The 15,818-nt window shown below is 31.5% G+C and overlaps 1 protein-coding gene across 3 annotated transcripts in view; it reads right to left on the bottom strand.

Annotated features, from left to right (window-relative positions):
- Positions 1 to 15,791, bottom strand: part of LOC145754620 (WD repeat-containing protein 64-like) — a 20,675-nt gene extending 4,884 nt beyond the window's left edge. The window contains exons 1-28 of one of the 3 annotated variants that reach the window (XM_082570701.1): positions 15,572 to 15,791; positions 15,199 to 15,329; positions 14,928 to 15,030; positions 14,688 to 14,794; positions 14,572 to 14,601; positions 14,398 to 14,451; positions 14,026 to 14,188; positions 13,662 to 13,770; positions 13,421 to 13,561; positions 13,202 to 13,278; positions 12,814 to 12,998; positions 12,355 to 12,439; positions 12,097 to 12,245; positions 11,830 to 11,953; positions 11,587 to 11,714; positions 11,384 to 11,530; positions 11,095 to 11,184; positions 10,860 to 10,934; positions 10,242 to 10,378; positions 8,333 to 8,528; positions 8,173 to 8,265; positions 7,904 to 8,052; positions 7,707 to 7,825; positions 7,220 to 7,409; positions 6,922 to 7,134; positions 6,658 to 6,796; positions 5,636 to 5,707; positions 5,283 to 5,411 (exon numbers count right to left, since the gene is read on the bottom strand). In XM_082570701.1, the coding sequence (XP_082426827.1) occupies positions 5,283 to 5,411; positions 5,636 to 5,707; positions 6,658 to 6,796; positions 6,922 to 7,134; positions 7,220 to 7,409; positions 7,707 to 7,825; positions 7,904 to 8,052; positions 8,173 to 8,265; positions 8,333 to 8,528; positions 10,242 to 10,378; positions 10,860 to 10,934; positions 11,095 to 11,184; positions 11,384 to 11,530; positions 11,587 to 11,714; positions 11,830 to 11,953; positions 12,097 to 12,245; positions 12,355 to 12,439; positions 12,814 to 12,998; positions 13,202 to 13,278; positions 13,421 to 13,561; positions 13,662 to 13,770; positions 14,026 to 14,188; positions 14,398 to 14,451; positions 14,572 to 14,601; positions 14,688 to 14,794; positions 14,928 to 15,030; positions 15,199 to 15,329; positions 15,572 to 15,725 (3,489 nt within the window). In that variant the 5' untranslated portion in view covers positions 15,726 to 15,791. Of the gene's footprint in view, positions 1 to 4,653; positions 5,412 to 5,635; positions 5,708 to 6,657; positions 6,797 to 6,921; positions 7,135 to 7,219; positions 7,410 to 7,706; positions 7,826 to 7,903; positions 8,053 to 8,172; positions 8,266 to 8,332; positions 8,529 to 10,241; positions 10,379 to 10,859; positions 10,935 to 11,094; positions 11,185 to 11,383; positions 11,531 to 11,586; positions 11,715 to 11,829; positions 11,954 to 12,096; positions 12,246 to 12,354; positions 12,440 to 12,813; positions 12,999 to 13,201; positions 13,279 to 13,420; positions 13,562 to 13,661; positions 13,771 to 14,025; positions 14,189 to 14,397; positions 14,452 to 14,571; positions 14,602 to 14,687; positions 14,795 to 14,927; positions 15,031 to 15,198; positions 15,330 to 15,571 lie in introns of those variants that run through there. The other 2 variants (XM_082570702.1, XM_082570700.1) reach the window with 2 other exon arrangements.
- Between the last annotated feature and the right edge of the window lie 27 nt (positions 15,792 to 15,818).

Genomic DNA, 15,818 nt, shown 5'->3' on the forward strand with positions numbered 1-15,818 from the left:
GCCGGGAAGTAAAATAATTTAATTACAACCCTTTACGCGTCATTTGAGCAATGAAATTGGCCGCGTGACGTCACCTCGATTTAACTGCCATTGTGCAAGTCAGTTTTATATGAATTCAAAAATTATTGAATTTTATTTTGAGCAACGAAACTTCTAATTATAGTTTATATAAAAAGTTAATGTAGTTTATACAATAAGGTTTAATTTAAAAAAGCAATAATAACAATTCATAAAATTAGAAAGAATTTGGGTTTTTGGAAAAGGTTAATTTTAGACCTAAAAAACAAAAAACAAAAAATTATTTTAAAATTGCAGCGGCCAAATTTAGAACACGAATATTAACCCATGGGTTGCAGACAATCCCATGTTTATATTTAAAATTAGAAAAGTCAAATTTGGAAAATATTTTAACCCTAAGTTTGAGCTGTGCAAGTATTTTTATCTATACAAAAGTAAATGCAATAACAAAATTTTTAATTTGCAAATTGCCGAAGTCCGTCGAATTGTATACAAATTCATTAATTTAATGTTTAAATCAGGGGTCGGCAATCTTTTTTGCACTGCAAACCGATTTAAAACTGAAATCTTTTTCGCGGACCAGTCTTCAAAAAAACAATTTTTTTTGCATTTTCGGGTGAAAGAAATCAAACAGTTTAGGTAATAATAATGTTTCAAGAGACCCAAATAAGTTTAAAGCAATTTATTCCTTCATCAAATCCACATTTTTAAATGTTTCTACGACAAAATAAGCTTACGAATCAAAAAGAAAAGATGTTTCTGTTTCCAAGCATTTAACCTGGAAAAAAATACGGCCCGGTAACGTACTGCTCATAGACCGGTACCGGGCCGCGCCCCAGTGGTTGACGACCGCTGGTTTAAATGACTTAAAATAATTTTTTGCAAATTGTGTAAAATTTTAAACCAAAAAATATATACTTGCGACCTAAAGTGCTAAACCAGTATTTAAATGCAAAATCCTAAAAAGATTAAGTACAAAATTTGCTAATAACGTCTTTTTTTTGCAAGTCACATACGTTTATATTTTTTTATAATATCTAAAAAAAAATAGTTTGAGTTATCATACATCAAGTTATTAACAAAAAAAATGTTGCAAAAATTTTGATTCCAAAAATATATTTTGCAGCGACTAAATTATTTTCGCTTGATTTAGCAACATGTAAATTTTTGAAGTCTTGTGACTTTTACGTACGTCACATTACCACGTGACTTTCATCGATTGACGTCATCCGAAACAATGAAAAATACCGGTTGTTAAAATGACTAAAAAAAATCCCCATTTGCAAATAAATGCAAAATAAATTTGCAAAATTTGACTATGTTATTTTTCAGTGTAATTTTTTTGTGTAGTAAAAAACTCCTCTAATTGCTAACCTAAATAAAAACAAACTTGGTACAAATTTTAAAAGCATATTCCTTTTTTAACAGTTGTTTTAAAAACAATTTAAGTTGCAAAAAAATAATTCATTTTCCAAAAACCTTTCTTTTATTATTCCTTTTTTTATCAAACTTAAATTCGTTCACTATTAGCAGACCCCTAAAAATAGAACCAGCAAGCAAGAAACAAAAAAGGTTGTAAATCGTAAGCTCCCGGTGGAAGGCAACAGAAAGTGAGACAATACCCCGGCCTATAAATAACAATCACCCCACACTCCATATGACGTCACGTGGAAAATTTCACAGTGGTGCGCGCGGTAATCGCGTGTTGTGTTCATCAGGTGACGTTGTCCACCGGAGCGTAAACTTGTATACAATGACGCGCAACCGACCTAACCTTATGAGAAGTGTTGCTTTTCAGCTTTCTAGGTGATAAAATAAAACTCCTTAATTGTTTAAGTGTTAACGAAACTTTACTAATGCGATTAACATAGCGTAGAAAAGGTTAACGCAAGTGATTATATATGTATCTTGATGCCTGTATTTGGCATTTAAAACGCAGAACGAAAAGCTGTTGCAACAATTTTATCGGTCCCTACATTGAGTTACGGGGGTTTGCAACAATGTCATCTAACCTTAATTTGTTTTAAACAGCTTTTTGACGAAAAAATTTTATAAAAAAAAAATAATAAAAATTTCGCAAAGTTTTGGACGTTTTTTCTAATCGAGAGTAATATCAAAATATTGGAATTGCCACCGCGCCTTATGATTCAAACCCAAAACATGTAAATCACGTGACTTCGAGACCCTTGCTCGGTTTAACAACAATAGGCTCTTAAATAGTCAATGGCGCGTTTTCACCTATATATTAATATAGTAAAAACACCCTGTATGTTTAATAACAAATTATAATTCAATAACAAGATGCCATTATTAGAAAAAATATTTTTGATTTTTTATTAAAAATTTTTTTATATTTAAATTTTTTTTTTATTCAATATTTTTAGTTAAATGCACGAATGCATATATATACAATACTTAGTATTTAATGGGAAAATCCATGTAATCTTATAAAAAAGCACACTTTCCTAACCACATGAAGAGTAAGAAACTTAATATGCACGATTGTAAATTAAAAAAAGGTTTTGTTCCAATGAAACATTAAGTTAACACGTTTTCGGTGCAGGGCGAAAATTTTAGAGTGATAATCATGCATGATTGCAGTAAGAAAAAATCATTTTTCAAAACACATTTTCCAAATAAAAATACATTTCCAAAAATAACGTTTTTTAGGTTTAAAATCGTTATTTTTGTAATAAAATGTCTAAGAGGTAATAGGGGACACGTGACTTGTTAAGCCTATAGCTTACCCCTCCGCGTAGTGCATTCCTTTTTTTAAACCCATATGATCCACTTTTACCCCATGTTATCCTGTCAGCAGTTCCAAATAGTTGAACTTAATAGGGTCATAAGTTCAATTTCTAAACAGGGCAAATGACTAATAAAAACAATAAATAAACAACTAACTTAGAAAGAATTTATAAAACAAAGGTTGGATGATAGCGCATTGGTTTCAACAATTTCAAGATAATGAAATGTATGGTAACCCAACCGCGGTATTTACTATGCCCAGCATCATACTACACCCAAACAACAAGCAGGCCTTTCTCATCGCCCTTCTTTAGAATCGTACAATTTAAATACAAGAATTTAAAAACAAGATTTACTTACAATTCCAGCACTGCGTAACCAAGACCCCATTTCGTCAGCGTGGAAATTTGCTATAAATAGACAGCGATATTGCGTCACGTGATCAATCCGTCAAGTGATCTGACGGGCGGAAAATTACAAAACGTAAGACCATGATGGTGTTTGTTATCGACCATTTAAAACACAGAATTTGAATTTCTATAAGAGTGAACAATGGCCCTCTAACACAGGCATTGTCTAGGGCGAATTATTACATTTGTATTAGCCTAGAATAGACGCATAATAAAGAGAAAGGGATAATATCCTTGACGATCATATAGAATTTAAATGTAACGCGCGAATCAGGTAAAAAGCACTTCGACAAAACGGAAAATTTCTAGTGAATCACCGCTACGAACACGCAACATGTGACAAAATTTGGAGCGATTTCGTGCGGTGATGAAATCGCATTTAAAAATAGAAAATGATTTTTAATTTGACATGCACGGACGGGTGCTTGTTTTGCTTTTTGAGAACAGCGCGAGAAACGGAAAATTTGACGGAAACGCCCGGAAAAAATCCTGCCGCTGACGAAATTTTTCCGCCAATGTCTCGTGACGAAAATATTTGAATACACGAACCTGTCGGTTGCAAAACACTTTTTTGTTCCAAAAAAAATATTAAGAAAACGGAAAAAATCACGGGACTAATCTTTTAAGATCACGTGACCAAAAATAAGTTAGGCGATACACTGAACAAGTAAAAAAAAATCGAAAATCATTTTTTTTATACAAACAAAATAGAATCACCCAATTACTTGACAGAATAAACGGTTATACGTAAAATTAGGTACAACGACATTATGGACTTTAATTAATAAAAAAAAACGCCTGTATAAATAATAAACTAACTCTAGTTCGGCAACCTAACAGTTTCCGTGTTTCAGATTAAATATTTTTATCAACAATTTATAGATATAACAAATACACGTAAAACCATACGTTTTTAAAAATTTAATTCAACCGTTATTTTAAAGTAAAACAGATAATGTATAATCAAAAAAAATAAGTATAAAAGTTAGCAAACAAATTATTTTGGGCCTTAGTAATTAAAAAGTAATTTAAAACATTTTCGAACACGTGGTTCTATTAATTGTTTATTTTCCTAAAATGAGTCACCCGCGAAACAAACAGTTTGGATGATTCATACACCTCTAGTTATGTACGTTTCTTAATAACAAATAATGGTGCAATACTTACGCAATTTCATCACCTAAAAAATACCCTAATGCCATACAAAAGTTTATCTGAATCTTCAATTAAAAAATTATGAAATAATAAATAACGTATACTTAACAATAATAATAAGTCACTCAAATAGTAGTTTAAATAAAATATATTAAGTAATTTATACTAACTTTCTTTACAAAATTTTTTCCGATTTTAAATATAAGATAATGCACTGCTATGAAACCTAAGTTTCAACACTTAAAAATATATGTAATTTAAAAGACAGATGAGTTAATTTTTATAATATAGGTTTAAGGCATATTTTGTGTCTACGTTTACCTGAATAAAAAATCACAAAAGCGCATATTTTTTATTAAAACTAATGGTTAGAATTTTAATTTTTTTTTCAACAATTTTTTCTATTAGAACTAATTAATCATATATATAAAATTTTTGTTTAGAATGAGGTAAACGACATAACTTGATTAAGCCAATTGACTTAAAACGTAATTAAGTAACGTGACTTAATAAAATTTTATCGTTTTACGTGCTTGATAACGAAACAGCGCTTTAATAACATCACTATAAAATATACAAATTTTGATTATTTAATGACAGCATGTATATATTGGGTTTGGGTATTGGGGGTAATTCACTGTCAGGACAAATACATTTAAGAGCTAAGTACTCGCAACAATAACCACAGACTCGCGTAAAATACCGAACTTAACGATAAACCTATTTGCTTATACGTAAAGCGATAAAATTTAAACAATTATTTTTACGGGATCTATTTATGAGACGTTATATTTAAAACTTTTTTAAATTCTGTTTTTGTTTGTCTACAATTAGACTTTGGCATTGGGAATTTTTAACAGGTCGTTAAACTATTTATAATAAAATGTGTTTACGTAAAAGCAACCAACAAAAAAAGAAAAACCCAGAAATAAATTTTAATTTCCCTTTTACCTTGGATCCCTGGTGACCTTTGGCACCTGCACCACCGTTCTTACCCTCCTCCCCGTCGTCGCCCCACCCTGTGGCGTACCCAATGTTTAAAGGTCGCGGCTGGAGAGGTGGGGTCTTTAATCTGTATACCTAACAAAAAAAATATAACTTAGATTTTTTTTTGTTAAATTCAATTTCAAGAAAACAATTTTTTTATGATAATGTCTATTTGACCAAATGATTTTCAATTATATGGCCGAATACTCAATAAAGATCTAAAGCACGGTAATCGTAACTTAATAGTACAATGTGGCTAACCTACTATTGGTGAACTTAGTTAAGCCTAACAATTAACATGCTTAAAATAAACTTACTGGTAAATGGTGGAAAATGGCTCCTGTGTTAGAATCTATCGGGTTATCACTTTCCAACCCACTTTTGTCCGCCTGTAAGTTAAATTTTAATTTAAAAAGAAAATGAAAAACTGAACACATGAACATATATATTATACAAGTTTATATTGTGTATATGTCTATGGCCAATATGAAAATGTGTTTTTAATTTTTAAACTGTGTTCAAACACCTCAAAGTCAAATTTAGAAATGTTCAAGTTTTACAGCTCTGTAGCATCACCTAGCGTTTAAACAATTCTACTTTTATTACGCCTAATTGATGGTCCATGAATGCAGCGCAAAAAAAGTTTATCGTTTAAAAAACAAGTTTAAAATTAAGGCTTACAAGTTAAAAAATTAAAAATGGCTTAAATGAAGGTACCTTACTTCTTATTTCTCGAAAAATTAATTTAAATTTTAAATCGACTTACACATGATGCAACTGTTGCTTAAATGAATGCGCGAAGTATGTTTTCGTTTATTTATATACAACGTTATTTTTACTTCACGTTGCATCACGTCTGTTCAAGAGGCGCGGTTTAACCCTTTAGCTACACAAGGACACATAATATGGCATTTCGCTGGCACAAAACGTGACCCTCAGGCCTGAAAGGGTTCACATTCTTTTCAGTCCATTCTTTTGTACAGTTCATCCTAATTATGTCATTCAAAATTTAAAACAAAACAAAGATAAACAATTTGACAAACGTTAGGGAGATCAAGTGGACAAAATTTTCCCAAAACAAACAAAAAAGGTTGGACGCTTTATAAGCTTCGGCGAACGAAAATAAATTTTAGACGCTGTAGAAATAAATTCGTTGAGTCTGTTTAAAACATTACACTTGTGCTTAATATAGATTATAGTACTACTGTAGACATGCGAGTGCAGTATGTTTCTGTATTAAACAAGCAACTAAAATTTGCTGTTTTAATAGCGCAGACGTTGCAGTAAAATTAAAAATTAGAAGTCAAAAGTTTCCAAATTTAAAAATAAAAAATTTTACTTTTGGTTTCACGAGAGCACTAAAAAACTTCTTGTTTCGAATTTCGATGATGTTCAGGTTGCTCTGAGCTTGCTGTGACGTCATTTCCTGTTGAGTGGCTCGGTCACGTGCGTAGGCGGAGCGCCGAAACGGCCGCCATCTTAAAGTAATATGGTTTTAAATTTTTTAATTGTCATAGAAAAAAAACTCAAACTTTTGTTTAAAATAGGTGAATGGTTTAAAAAAATCCTCAAAAATCCCCAAAAAATCAATAAAAAAAGTCACCTGTCTGCATCAAACACCAAGGGGTACTCATACTTCTTGGTCTGAGGTTTCTTCTGGCGACCCGAGGTCCGAGCGTGGACGGGGTTCAAGGGTCCTTCTGTGATGTCATAGGGTAGGACAGGGCTGCTGGGTAAAGAGGGGTTAGCGGAAACATGCCAGATACGGTGCTGTCCGAAGTACCCCACGTAGTGGCCGCGTTGTGGGTACCATACTCTAAAATAAATAAAAGAATGCAGAAGTTAATGGTTTGTTATTTTATTTTATAATGTTTAAATGTGCTGCCTAGCAACAGTCTTACCTGACAGAGCCGTCAGTGGACGCCGAAATAAGGACACGTGACGAGATGACGTAACTCAAGCAGACTACCTTCATCAAGTGCGCCCTCCAGCAGACAACCTGTTTTATAAGTTCAGATCGGGCTTGTAGGGCTAGCGAGGCTGGAGAGTTTTCTAGAAATTCGGAAACGTCCCATACTGTAACGTAGCCCTCTAAAAATAATTAATAATAAATAATTTAACTTGTCTGAACATGTGTTAAAGCATTATCGAATTATTTGTTAAAAAGTTTCGGTTCGAGCTGCGACAATGCCACACTATTGGCCTATAAGCCAGGCGTTTACATATAGCTAAAGCACATCACAACAGAAATACAAAACCCATTACTTGACGTAATATAAAAAAATATAACAATAAAGCCTAGCCCAAAGTTTTGATCCCCAGATAATTAAATTCAGATGCTCTTAATCAAAAACTAAACAATAATATATTAAAAGAAGAATTTCTTACTGGCATCGCCGACTATAATTTGGTGTGCATATTCGTCACAACATATAGCTGATATTGGTGAAACTTGCCTCGTCATTGGAGAAATTGAGCACAACAGTTCGCCATCCTCCGACCACAACCTCCAATAATAAAAAAAAATTTTTAAAAAGGATTAATTTTTATTTTTACTTTTTATTTTATAGAAAAAGAAAGATCACCTGATGTTTGTGTCCTGATGACAGGAAGCAAGGACCGGAGGAAAATTGACTTCAACCAAAGGAATAGGATCGTTGTCGATTCCATAACTGAGATCTCGATGATCCGGACTTCCAGCCTCTTCATCGCTGTTGTCTTCTTTATCACTTTCCTAAAAACAATTTCAGTTCAAAAAAGTTATTTAAACTTTATTTTCTGTCTACAGATTTTATAGACATTTCAAAAGCAAAGTTTAATTAAAAACAATATAAAAAAATAAAGGGAAAATTGCCTTCATGTCGATGTCAACTTCGTCAGCAGGATCATCATTTAACTCTTCATTTTCCTCTTCATTTGTCTTTTTCTCACTTTCATCCTCCGAGTTCTTTTTTTAAATAAAAATTTTTTTTTTTTTAATTTTATCATATAAAAGAGAAAGTCTTAAAACTTACCTCCTCCAGCTCCCCTGCCTCTTCTCTCATCTTCTTCCTTCTAAGTTTTTTCCTCCTCTTGATCTCCTCCGGATCGGGCCGGAAGATCTTGTGACAAAGAGCGACAACATCGTTCACACGATGAGGAAATTGCTCCTTGTTTCGATGTCGGTGACTGTCATAACTACTTGCCAGTTCAGCTTTCGCTAACTCAAACCTTGAGTGATAAATTTTAAATAAAATGTAAGCTTAGAAATTTTTTTACCGCTATTAAAAATCCATTTTACCGCCATTGAAAAGTATGTTACCACTGTTAAAATATCATATTGCCGCCAATAGAAATCCACCGCTGTTAGAAAAGTATGTTACCACTGATAAATAACATATTACAGCCATTAAAAATGCATATTACCGCCATTGAAAATACAAAATTACTGCTATTGATAATGAAAATTACTGCTATTGAAAATGTGCATTACCGCTATTAAAAATGCATATTACCGCCATTGAAAATACAAAATTACTGCTATTGATAATGAATATTACTGCTATTGAAAATGTGTATTACCGCTATTAAAAATGCATATTACCGCTATTGAAAATGTGTATTACCGCTATTAAAAATGAATATTACCGCTATTGAAAATACAAAATTACTGCTATTGATAATGAATATTACTGCTATTGAAAATGTGTATTACCGCTATTAAAAATGCATATTACCGCTATTGAAAATGTTTATCACCGCTATTAAAAATGAATATTACCGCTATTGAAAATACAAAATTACTGCTATTGATAATGAATATTACTGCTATTGAAAATGTGTATTACCGCTATTAAAAATGCATATTACCGCTATTGAAAATGTTAATCACCGCTATTAAAAATGAATATTACCGCTATTGAAAATACAAAATTACTGCTATTGATAATGAATATTACTGCTATTGAAAATACAAAATTACCGCTATTAAAAATGCATATTACCGCTATTGAAAATGTTTATCACCGCTATTAAAAATGAATATTACCGCTATTGAAAATACAAAATTACTGCTATTGATAATGAATATTACTGCTATTGAAAATGTGTATTACCGCTATTAAAAATGCATATTACCGCTATTGAAAATGTTTATCACCGCTATTAAAAATAAATATTACCGCTATTGAAAATACAAAATTACTGCTATTGATAATGAATATTACTGCTATTGAAAATACAAAATTACCGCTATTAAAAATGCATATTACCGCTATTGAAAATGTTTATCACCGCTATTAAAAATGAATATTACCGCTATTGAAAATACAAAATTACAGCTATTGATAAGGAATATTACCGCAATTGAAAATAACATATTACCGCTATTAAAAATGCATGTTACCGCTATTAAAAATGAATATTACCGCTATTAAAAATGCATATTACCGCTATTGAAAATGTTTATCACCGCTATTAAAAATGAATATTACCGCTATTGAAAATACAAAATTACTGCTATTGATAATGAATATTACTGCTATTGATAATGAATATTACTGCTATTGAAAAAGTATATTACCGCAATTGAAAATAACATATTACCGCTATTAAAAATGCATGTTACCGCTATTAAAAATGAATATTACCGCTATTAAAAATGCATATTACCGCTATTGAAAATACAAAATTACTGCTATTGATAATGAATATTACTGCTATTGAAAATGTATATTACCGCTATTGAAAATACAAAATTACTGCAATTGATAATGAATATTACCGCTATTGAAAATAACATATTACCGCTATTAAAAATGCATGTTAACGCTATTAAAAATGAATATTACCGCTATTAAAAATGAATATTACCGCTATTAAAAATGAATATTACCGCTATTAAAAATGTGTATCTTCAGTAAACAAAATTTTTTTTAAACTCACACTTTAGTGACAGTTTGATTTTCGTAATTCCACAGAATGAGGTTACCGTTAGAACAACCGCTGACCAGCGTATTACGCATTACGTCACAATCACATAATGAACAACACGTTATTTCGTTGTGGATCAACATGTTATCCTACAAAAAAATATGTTTTTTAAGTATTTAGAATAGGTATTTGAAAATGTAATTAATTTTAGAAATACCTAGCAAACTACCGGCGGTAGGAACAGTGTTTTTTTACGTATATATCTTTGTCCTCGGTGTGTAAAGGTCGAATCCGCGACCTAAACATAGAGTAACATCAGTTACTCCGACCGAGTCTCGAGTTGTCTGTGGCAATTTAGGATATTATAGAGACTATATTTGCCGGGTAATTATGCTGCTGATTAAGTGCTGGCTCAGCAGGAGTTCATACCGTTTATAGCGCCTTACTCAAGGGCGCTGCAGTATGAGAGCAGTGGGGATTGAACCCACGACCTTATGGTGGTGTAGCAAGTGTTCTTACCACTACACACGCTGCCGGTTATTATATAAAATTAAATATAACTTTACAGTGGGTTTGTGTAATTTAAACTCTAAAAAAGGTTGTGTTTTTTATTCAAAATATTTTTAAGACCTTTCTTGGTATAAGATCTTCATCTTGTTGATATCTTTTAGTCTCATTTCTGCTTCTTACACTACCAGTTGGACTCTATTTTTATTACAATTTTAAATATATTTAACAGTTAAATATTAGTACTTGTTGTGAAACAATATTGGATATTTGCAAAAAAATAAAATTTGCGTTGAACCACATATAGTTATATTATCAGAATAAACCCTTAAAAATACAAAAATAAAATGCTGTTTACCGAAACAGTGGAGGAAGTAGGGGAGATGGGCCACTCATAATTTCCATTAAAATCACAAACAAATAACAACTCGCTACTTTCTTCCATATCCTAAAGTAAAAAAATAATCTAATTTTAAGCACCTGACCTAAATGTGCTAAAACATAAATTCTTATATATTAAACATAAAATTGCATGTAGAAAAGTCTGACTTAAAGGCAGAACAACATGAAAGCAGTGAGGTTTAAACAATGAACCTTATAGATTAAAGCCTTCCAAGCATTCTCACTTAGACATCAAAGTCATTTACATTTTTTACCACAAAAATTTTAAGTTGATTGTTCCAGCCAAGAGCAATGATCTTGTGAGAGATTGGCTCCACTGGATTTACAGGCTTCTCCTCATCAATAAAAACATTGTCATCTTGATCTTCCAGAGGACTAACCTCTTCTTGATCCTTAAAAATAATTTTTTTTTACTTTGAATTTTAAAAAATTAAAAGAAATAATGTACTTCTATGTCTTTGAACACTAAAGGTGCATAAGATAACCAAAATATTGTTTGATCATCCTCTCTCCCCTCCTCAAAGACGTGACTTTTCATCTCCTGTCCGCTCCCAAACTCCCAAACTTTTAAGGAGCCTGAAAAAAATCATTTAAAAAAAATAAATTAAGCCAAATTTTTATGCTGTAGCATAACTAAGTAAAAGAATAAAAAAATACCATTTTACCACTCAAGACCCCATTATAAACTTACCATCATAAGCACCAGTAACCATCCTGGTACCAGCAACATCCACTGCCACAGAAGTAACTTCAATATTTGGTCCGTGAGCTTCCATTATCTGGTACATCTGCCTTCCTGTTTCAACCTCCCATACCTGTTTTATTTTTCATTTTAATTTAAATTATAAATAAAAAGTCAATTTTATAAATTGAGCTACTTGATTTATTTTTTTCTTAGTAGTTGTTAATTTTTTGTAAATTAATACACAGCCAGGATCGAATGTGGTTTAAATCTTACCTTTATTACAGACTCAGTACAGACAGTGACAACTTGTGAAATGGCGAGGTTGAATACAATGATGGTTAAAGGATGATCATGGGTGTGTGGTACTGCCATGGTGTCTTGTACAGTTCTTGTCATTGGCCACAAATCGATATGACTTGAACCTAGAATATTATTTTGGTTTAGTGTCATTTCTTCCCATTAACTTATTCTGAATGTAAGAAGGCAAACATTATGAGAGAACAAAAATGTTAAAAATTTAAATAGTTTTACCAGTAATAAGTCGATCATGTCTACCATCGAACAACATTGTTGATATTCTTCGCTCCCCAGACCTTTCATCGCTGTCAGTGAATACCTTTAATAATTACATGAACAATTTTAAAAAATAAATCTTTTAACGTCTACCTAAAGTTAAACCAAATATTTTTTATATATTTGTTTGTTCTTGATGTGAAAAGGTCAACTTCAAGACCTAAAGATAGAATAACATCAGTAATTCTGACCCAGTCTCTTTGGCAGTTTTGAGTAATATAGATTATAATTGTCTGATAGTTAAGCTGCCGATTTAGTTTGGGCTCTGCAGGAGTTTATACCATTTATAGCACCTTACTAAAGGGCATTACAGCATGAGAACGGTGAGAATTTCACATAGAATCTAATGTAGTAAAGCCAAGTGTTCTGACCACCACACCATGCTGCCAAATATAGGTAATAGGCAAGTTTAATTACCTGAAGACAGGCAAGCGTGTGCACATCCCATACTCTGAATACCCTTGCAGTAGATAGGCTAATAATATGTTGATCTTTCTCATTCATGACAATGTCAACAATAGTAAACAAGTGTCCCACCATTTTGCCTGTTGGTCGAGATAAAATATTCGGATGCCAGACTCTGATGGTTTTGTCTACCCCACCTTTACATAAAAATAAAGTTAAACTTTTAGAAAAAAAATAGAGGACATAAAACCTTGTACACTAAAATATAGTACACTTTAAATTTAGTTCCTTTTGCAATAAATTAAATGCAAAATAGACATGGTTATTTACAAATGGTTCTTTGATACCTTAAACACCAGATAACCTGAATAAAAAATAAATAAAAAGACGTTAGTTTTACCTGTCGCAAAAATGTTAGATTTTTCTGAATAGCAAAATGCGTTGACTCCTTTTGGAATTGTGAGTTCACTTACAGAGCTAAATTATAATACAACAACAATCAAAATTTATAATTACAATAATACAACAATCAAAATTTTACAGATACAATTATACAACAATCAAAATTTAAAATACAATAATATGTTTAAATATTTTTAGGAGACCCAACTGGCCTTACCCTGAATCGTGAAGAGTTTTTAAATTAGCAATCACAAAAGAGATTTTATCTCCAGGTGAGCAAGAAGCGAAACTTTTGAGGTCGGGTAAATACTGAACCTGAAGAACCCAGTCATGATGATATTTCCGGCGTACAATTGGTCTAAAAATTAAAAAAAAAATTTTATGTCAAAAATTATGATAGAACTATTTGACACCTTTGTATACCACACTACCCTAATTTTATTTTTTATGCTATTTACATTGTAAGATATGCTGGGTCGATGATGTGATATTTCATGATCCGTTTTTGATCTTTATTTGTTTTTACAACAAAATCATTGTGGGTTAACCTTAAGAGGTTGATGTAACCTAGACAAAAAAAACCTTACAGTAACTTGCTAAATTTGCCATGGCTATAAATGGCTAAAACTTTTTATTTAGTAGGTTTTATAAAACATACATAATTTACGCTATTTTGATTTTACGCTATTTTGATTGCCTGCAACATATTCAGAAAAACAATAAAATTTTAAGTTTTTAAAAATACATGATATCCAAAGAATAAATTCAAGTAAACAATAATGATTATACTCCTATATACTAACATAGGAATAATACCAATACCTGCATCATCCCCAATAAGCAAGGCATCTGAATGGTCATCATGGGATGGAATCAAACACATGCATTGGGGTGAATGTTCCAGTGGTTTGATCACATGAATGTTAGAGTGATTTTTACCCTTGGCTTTATGGTCCCATATCACAATACTTCTTTCAGTTGTTGCCTGCATTAAAAATGAGGTAAATAATAAATCAAAATACGACTGTGAATGTAAATAGAGATTGGTGAGACATTCGGTGAGAAGATAATATAAAGTTTTATAAAAACTGCAAAAGTAATGAATTAAATTTGGGACTGTAAAGTACATACAATATTTTATATGATCACATTATGCAAGTATAAACATATTGTGTAGTTAGTTCTACTACTCACAATCACTTTCCTGAGCTTGGGTAAATATTGACACCCAGTCATCCAAGCTGACTCCTATTAGGTAAAATTTGACATATTAAAAACATTAATTTAACTATATTGCTAAGTTTTATAAACAGCAGGTTTTCTATTTGTTAAAACAGTGATTTAAATTTCAACACATCAATTACTCACGTTTATATCAACACAATTCTGTAGCCTCAACTAAAAAATACAATGTTTTTATCAATTGTAACGCTGTGTTAATTTCACTAAAACAGCTTTAAAAAACTTTGCATAGTTTAGCATACCTTTCCATTATAAATAGAGATTGCCCCTTTTTGAGAAGCAGTAACATAAGAATCATATTCAGTAGAATAGATAACTGATCTGATAGTGTCTCTCCTCTTTTTGTCACCTGATAAAGTAAATATAGAAATTGGTATATATCTTTGTTGGTCAATTTAGAAACCATTTCTTTAGCTGAGTCTTTGAGTTTTAACAAAAGCAAAAAAGAAATAGTTTTTATTTTAAATTAAACATAAAATTACCAGCAGCCTCTCCGATAGTTTTTCGTTTTGAAACTGTAAAAACACTAACTTCGTCGCTTGCACCATCTCCATCTTCGTTTTCAGTTTGAAAATACCCAAAAACCTTTCAAAAAACGTTTTTTTAACTGTTTGTTGTAATTAATCGACACTTCGTTGCTAACGAACTTTAACAGTAAACAGTATATTTCCAGGGGTTTTCCCAAAGAACATGTCATCAAAATTTCGTGGCGCTTTATTTGAGTTTACAAAATTGAGTTTAATATATTTATACCTCGCTCCAATCAATTTTAACTTCAGGATTCGTGCATAGCTTTCGGTGAATTGCCTTGAGGTCTTGCGATTTTATATCTGGTCCGAAAACTGCTCGGATGTTTTCGCAGAAAGATTCGTAACGCAAGTTGTCTAAAGTTTTTACATAATTTTTTTAGCCTCTTATGTTAATATGTCGTTTGCAAATACAGGATAACAAAATTCTAAATTTATTTCGCCACTAACTTTTAGGCAAGTAATTTTTATAGCATTTTAAAATAAGAATTTATTTTAATAGTGTTATTTAAGATTTATTTCAATATATCAACAATCTAATACGGTCTACTACAAGTGTTATAGAATTTTAACATTATATATGCGTTATAATCTATTACCGTTAACTGCTTGTCGTTTTTCCTCTGGACTTGCAAGTTCATCTTGTAAAGTAACCTCGGCAATGTATCGCTGGAACTTTTCCAACCTACCTTGGAAGCTAGTTTCTGAGTACGGCCGTCCAGTAGAGGAATGCTGCGACAAAACGTCAGCCATCTAACAGTTTTCAGTTAAAAAAAGTATTGTGTTTAATTTTTTTTGGGCACCTAGAATCTTACTGAATCAAACTAATTGCTATTTATAAATAAA

This window comes from Corella eumyota, chromosome 6 (genome assembly GCF_963082875.1).
Source record: "Corella eumyota chromosome 6, kaCorEumy4.1, whole genome shotgun sequence".
Classification (NCBI taxonomy): Eukaryota; Metazoa; Chordata; class Ascidiacea; order Phlebobranchia; family Corellidae; genus Corella; species Corella eumyota.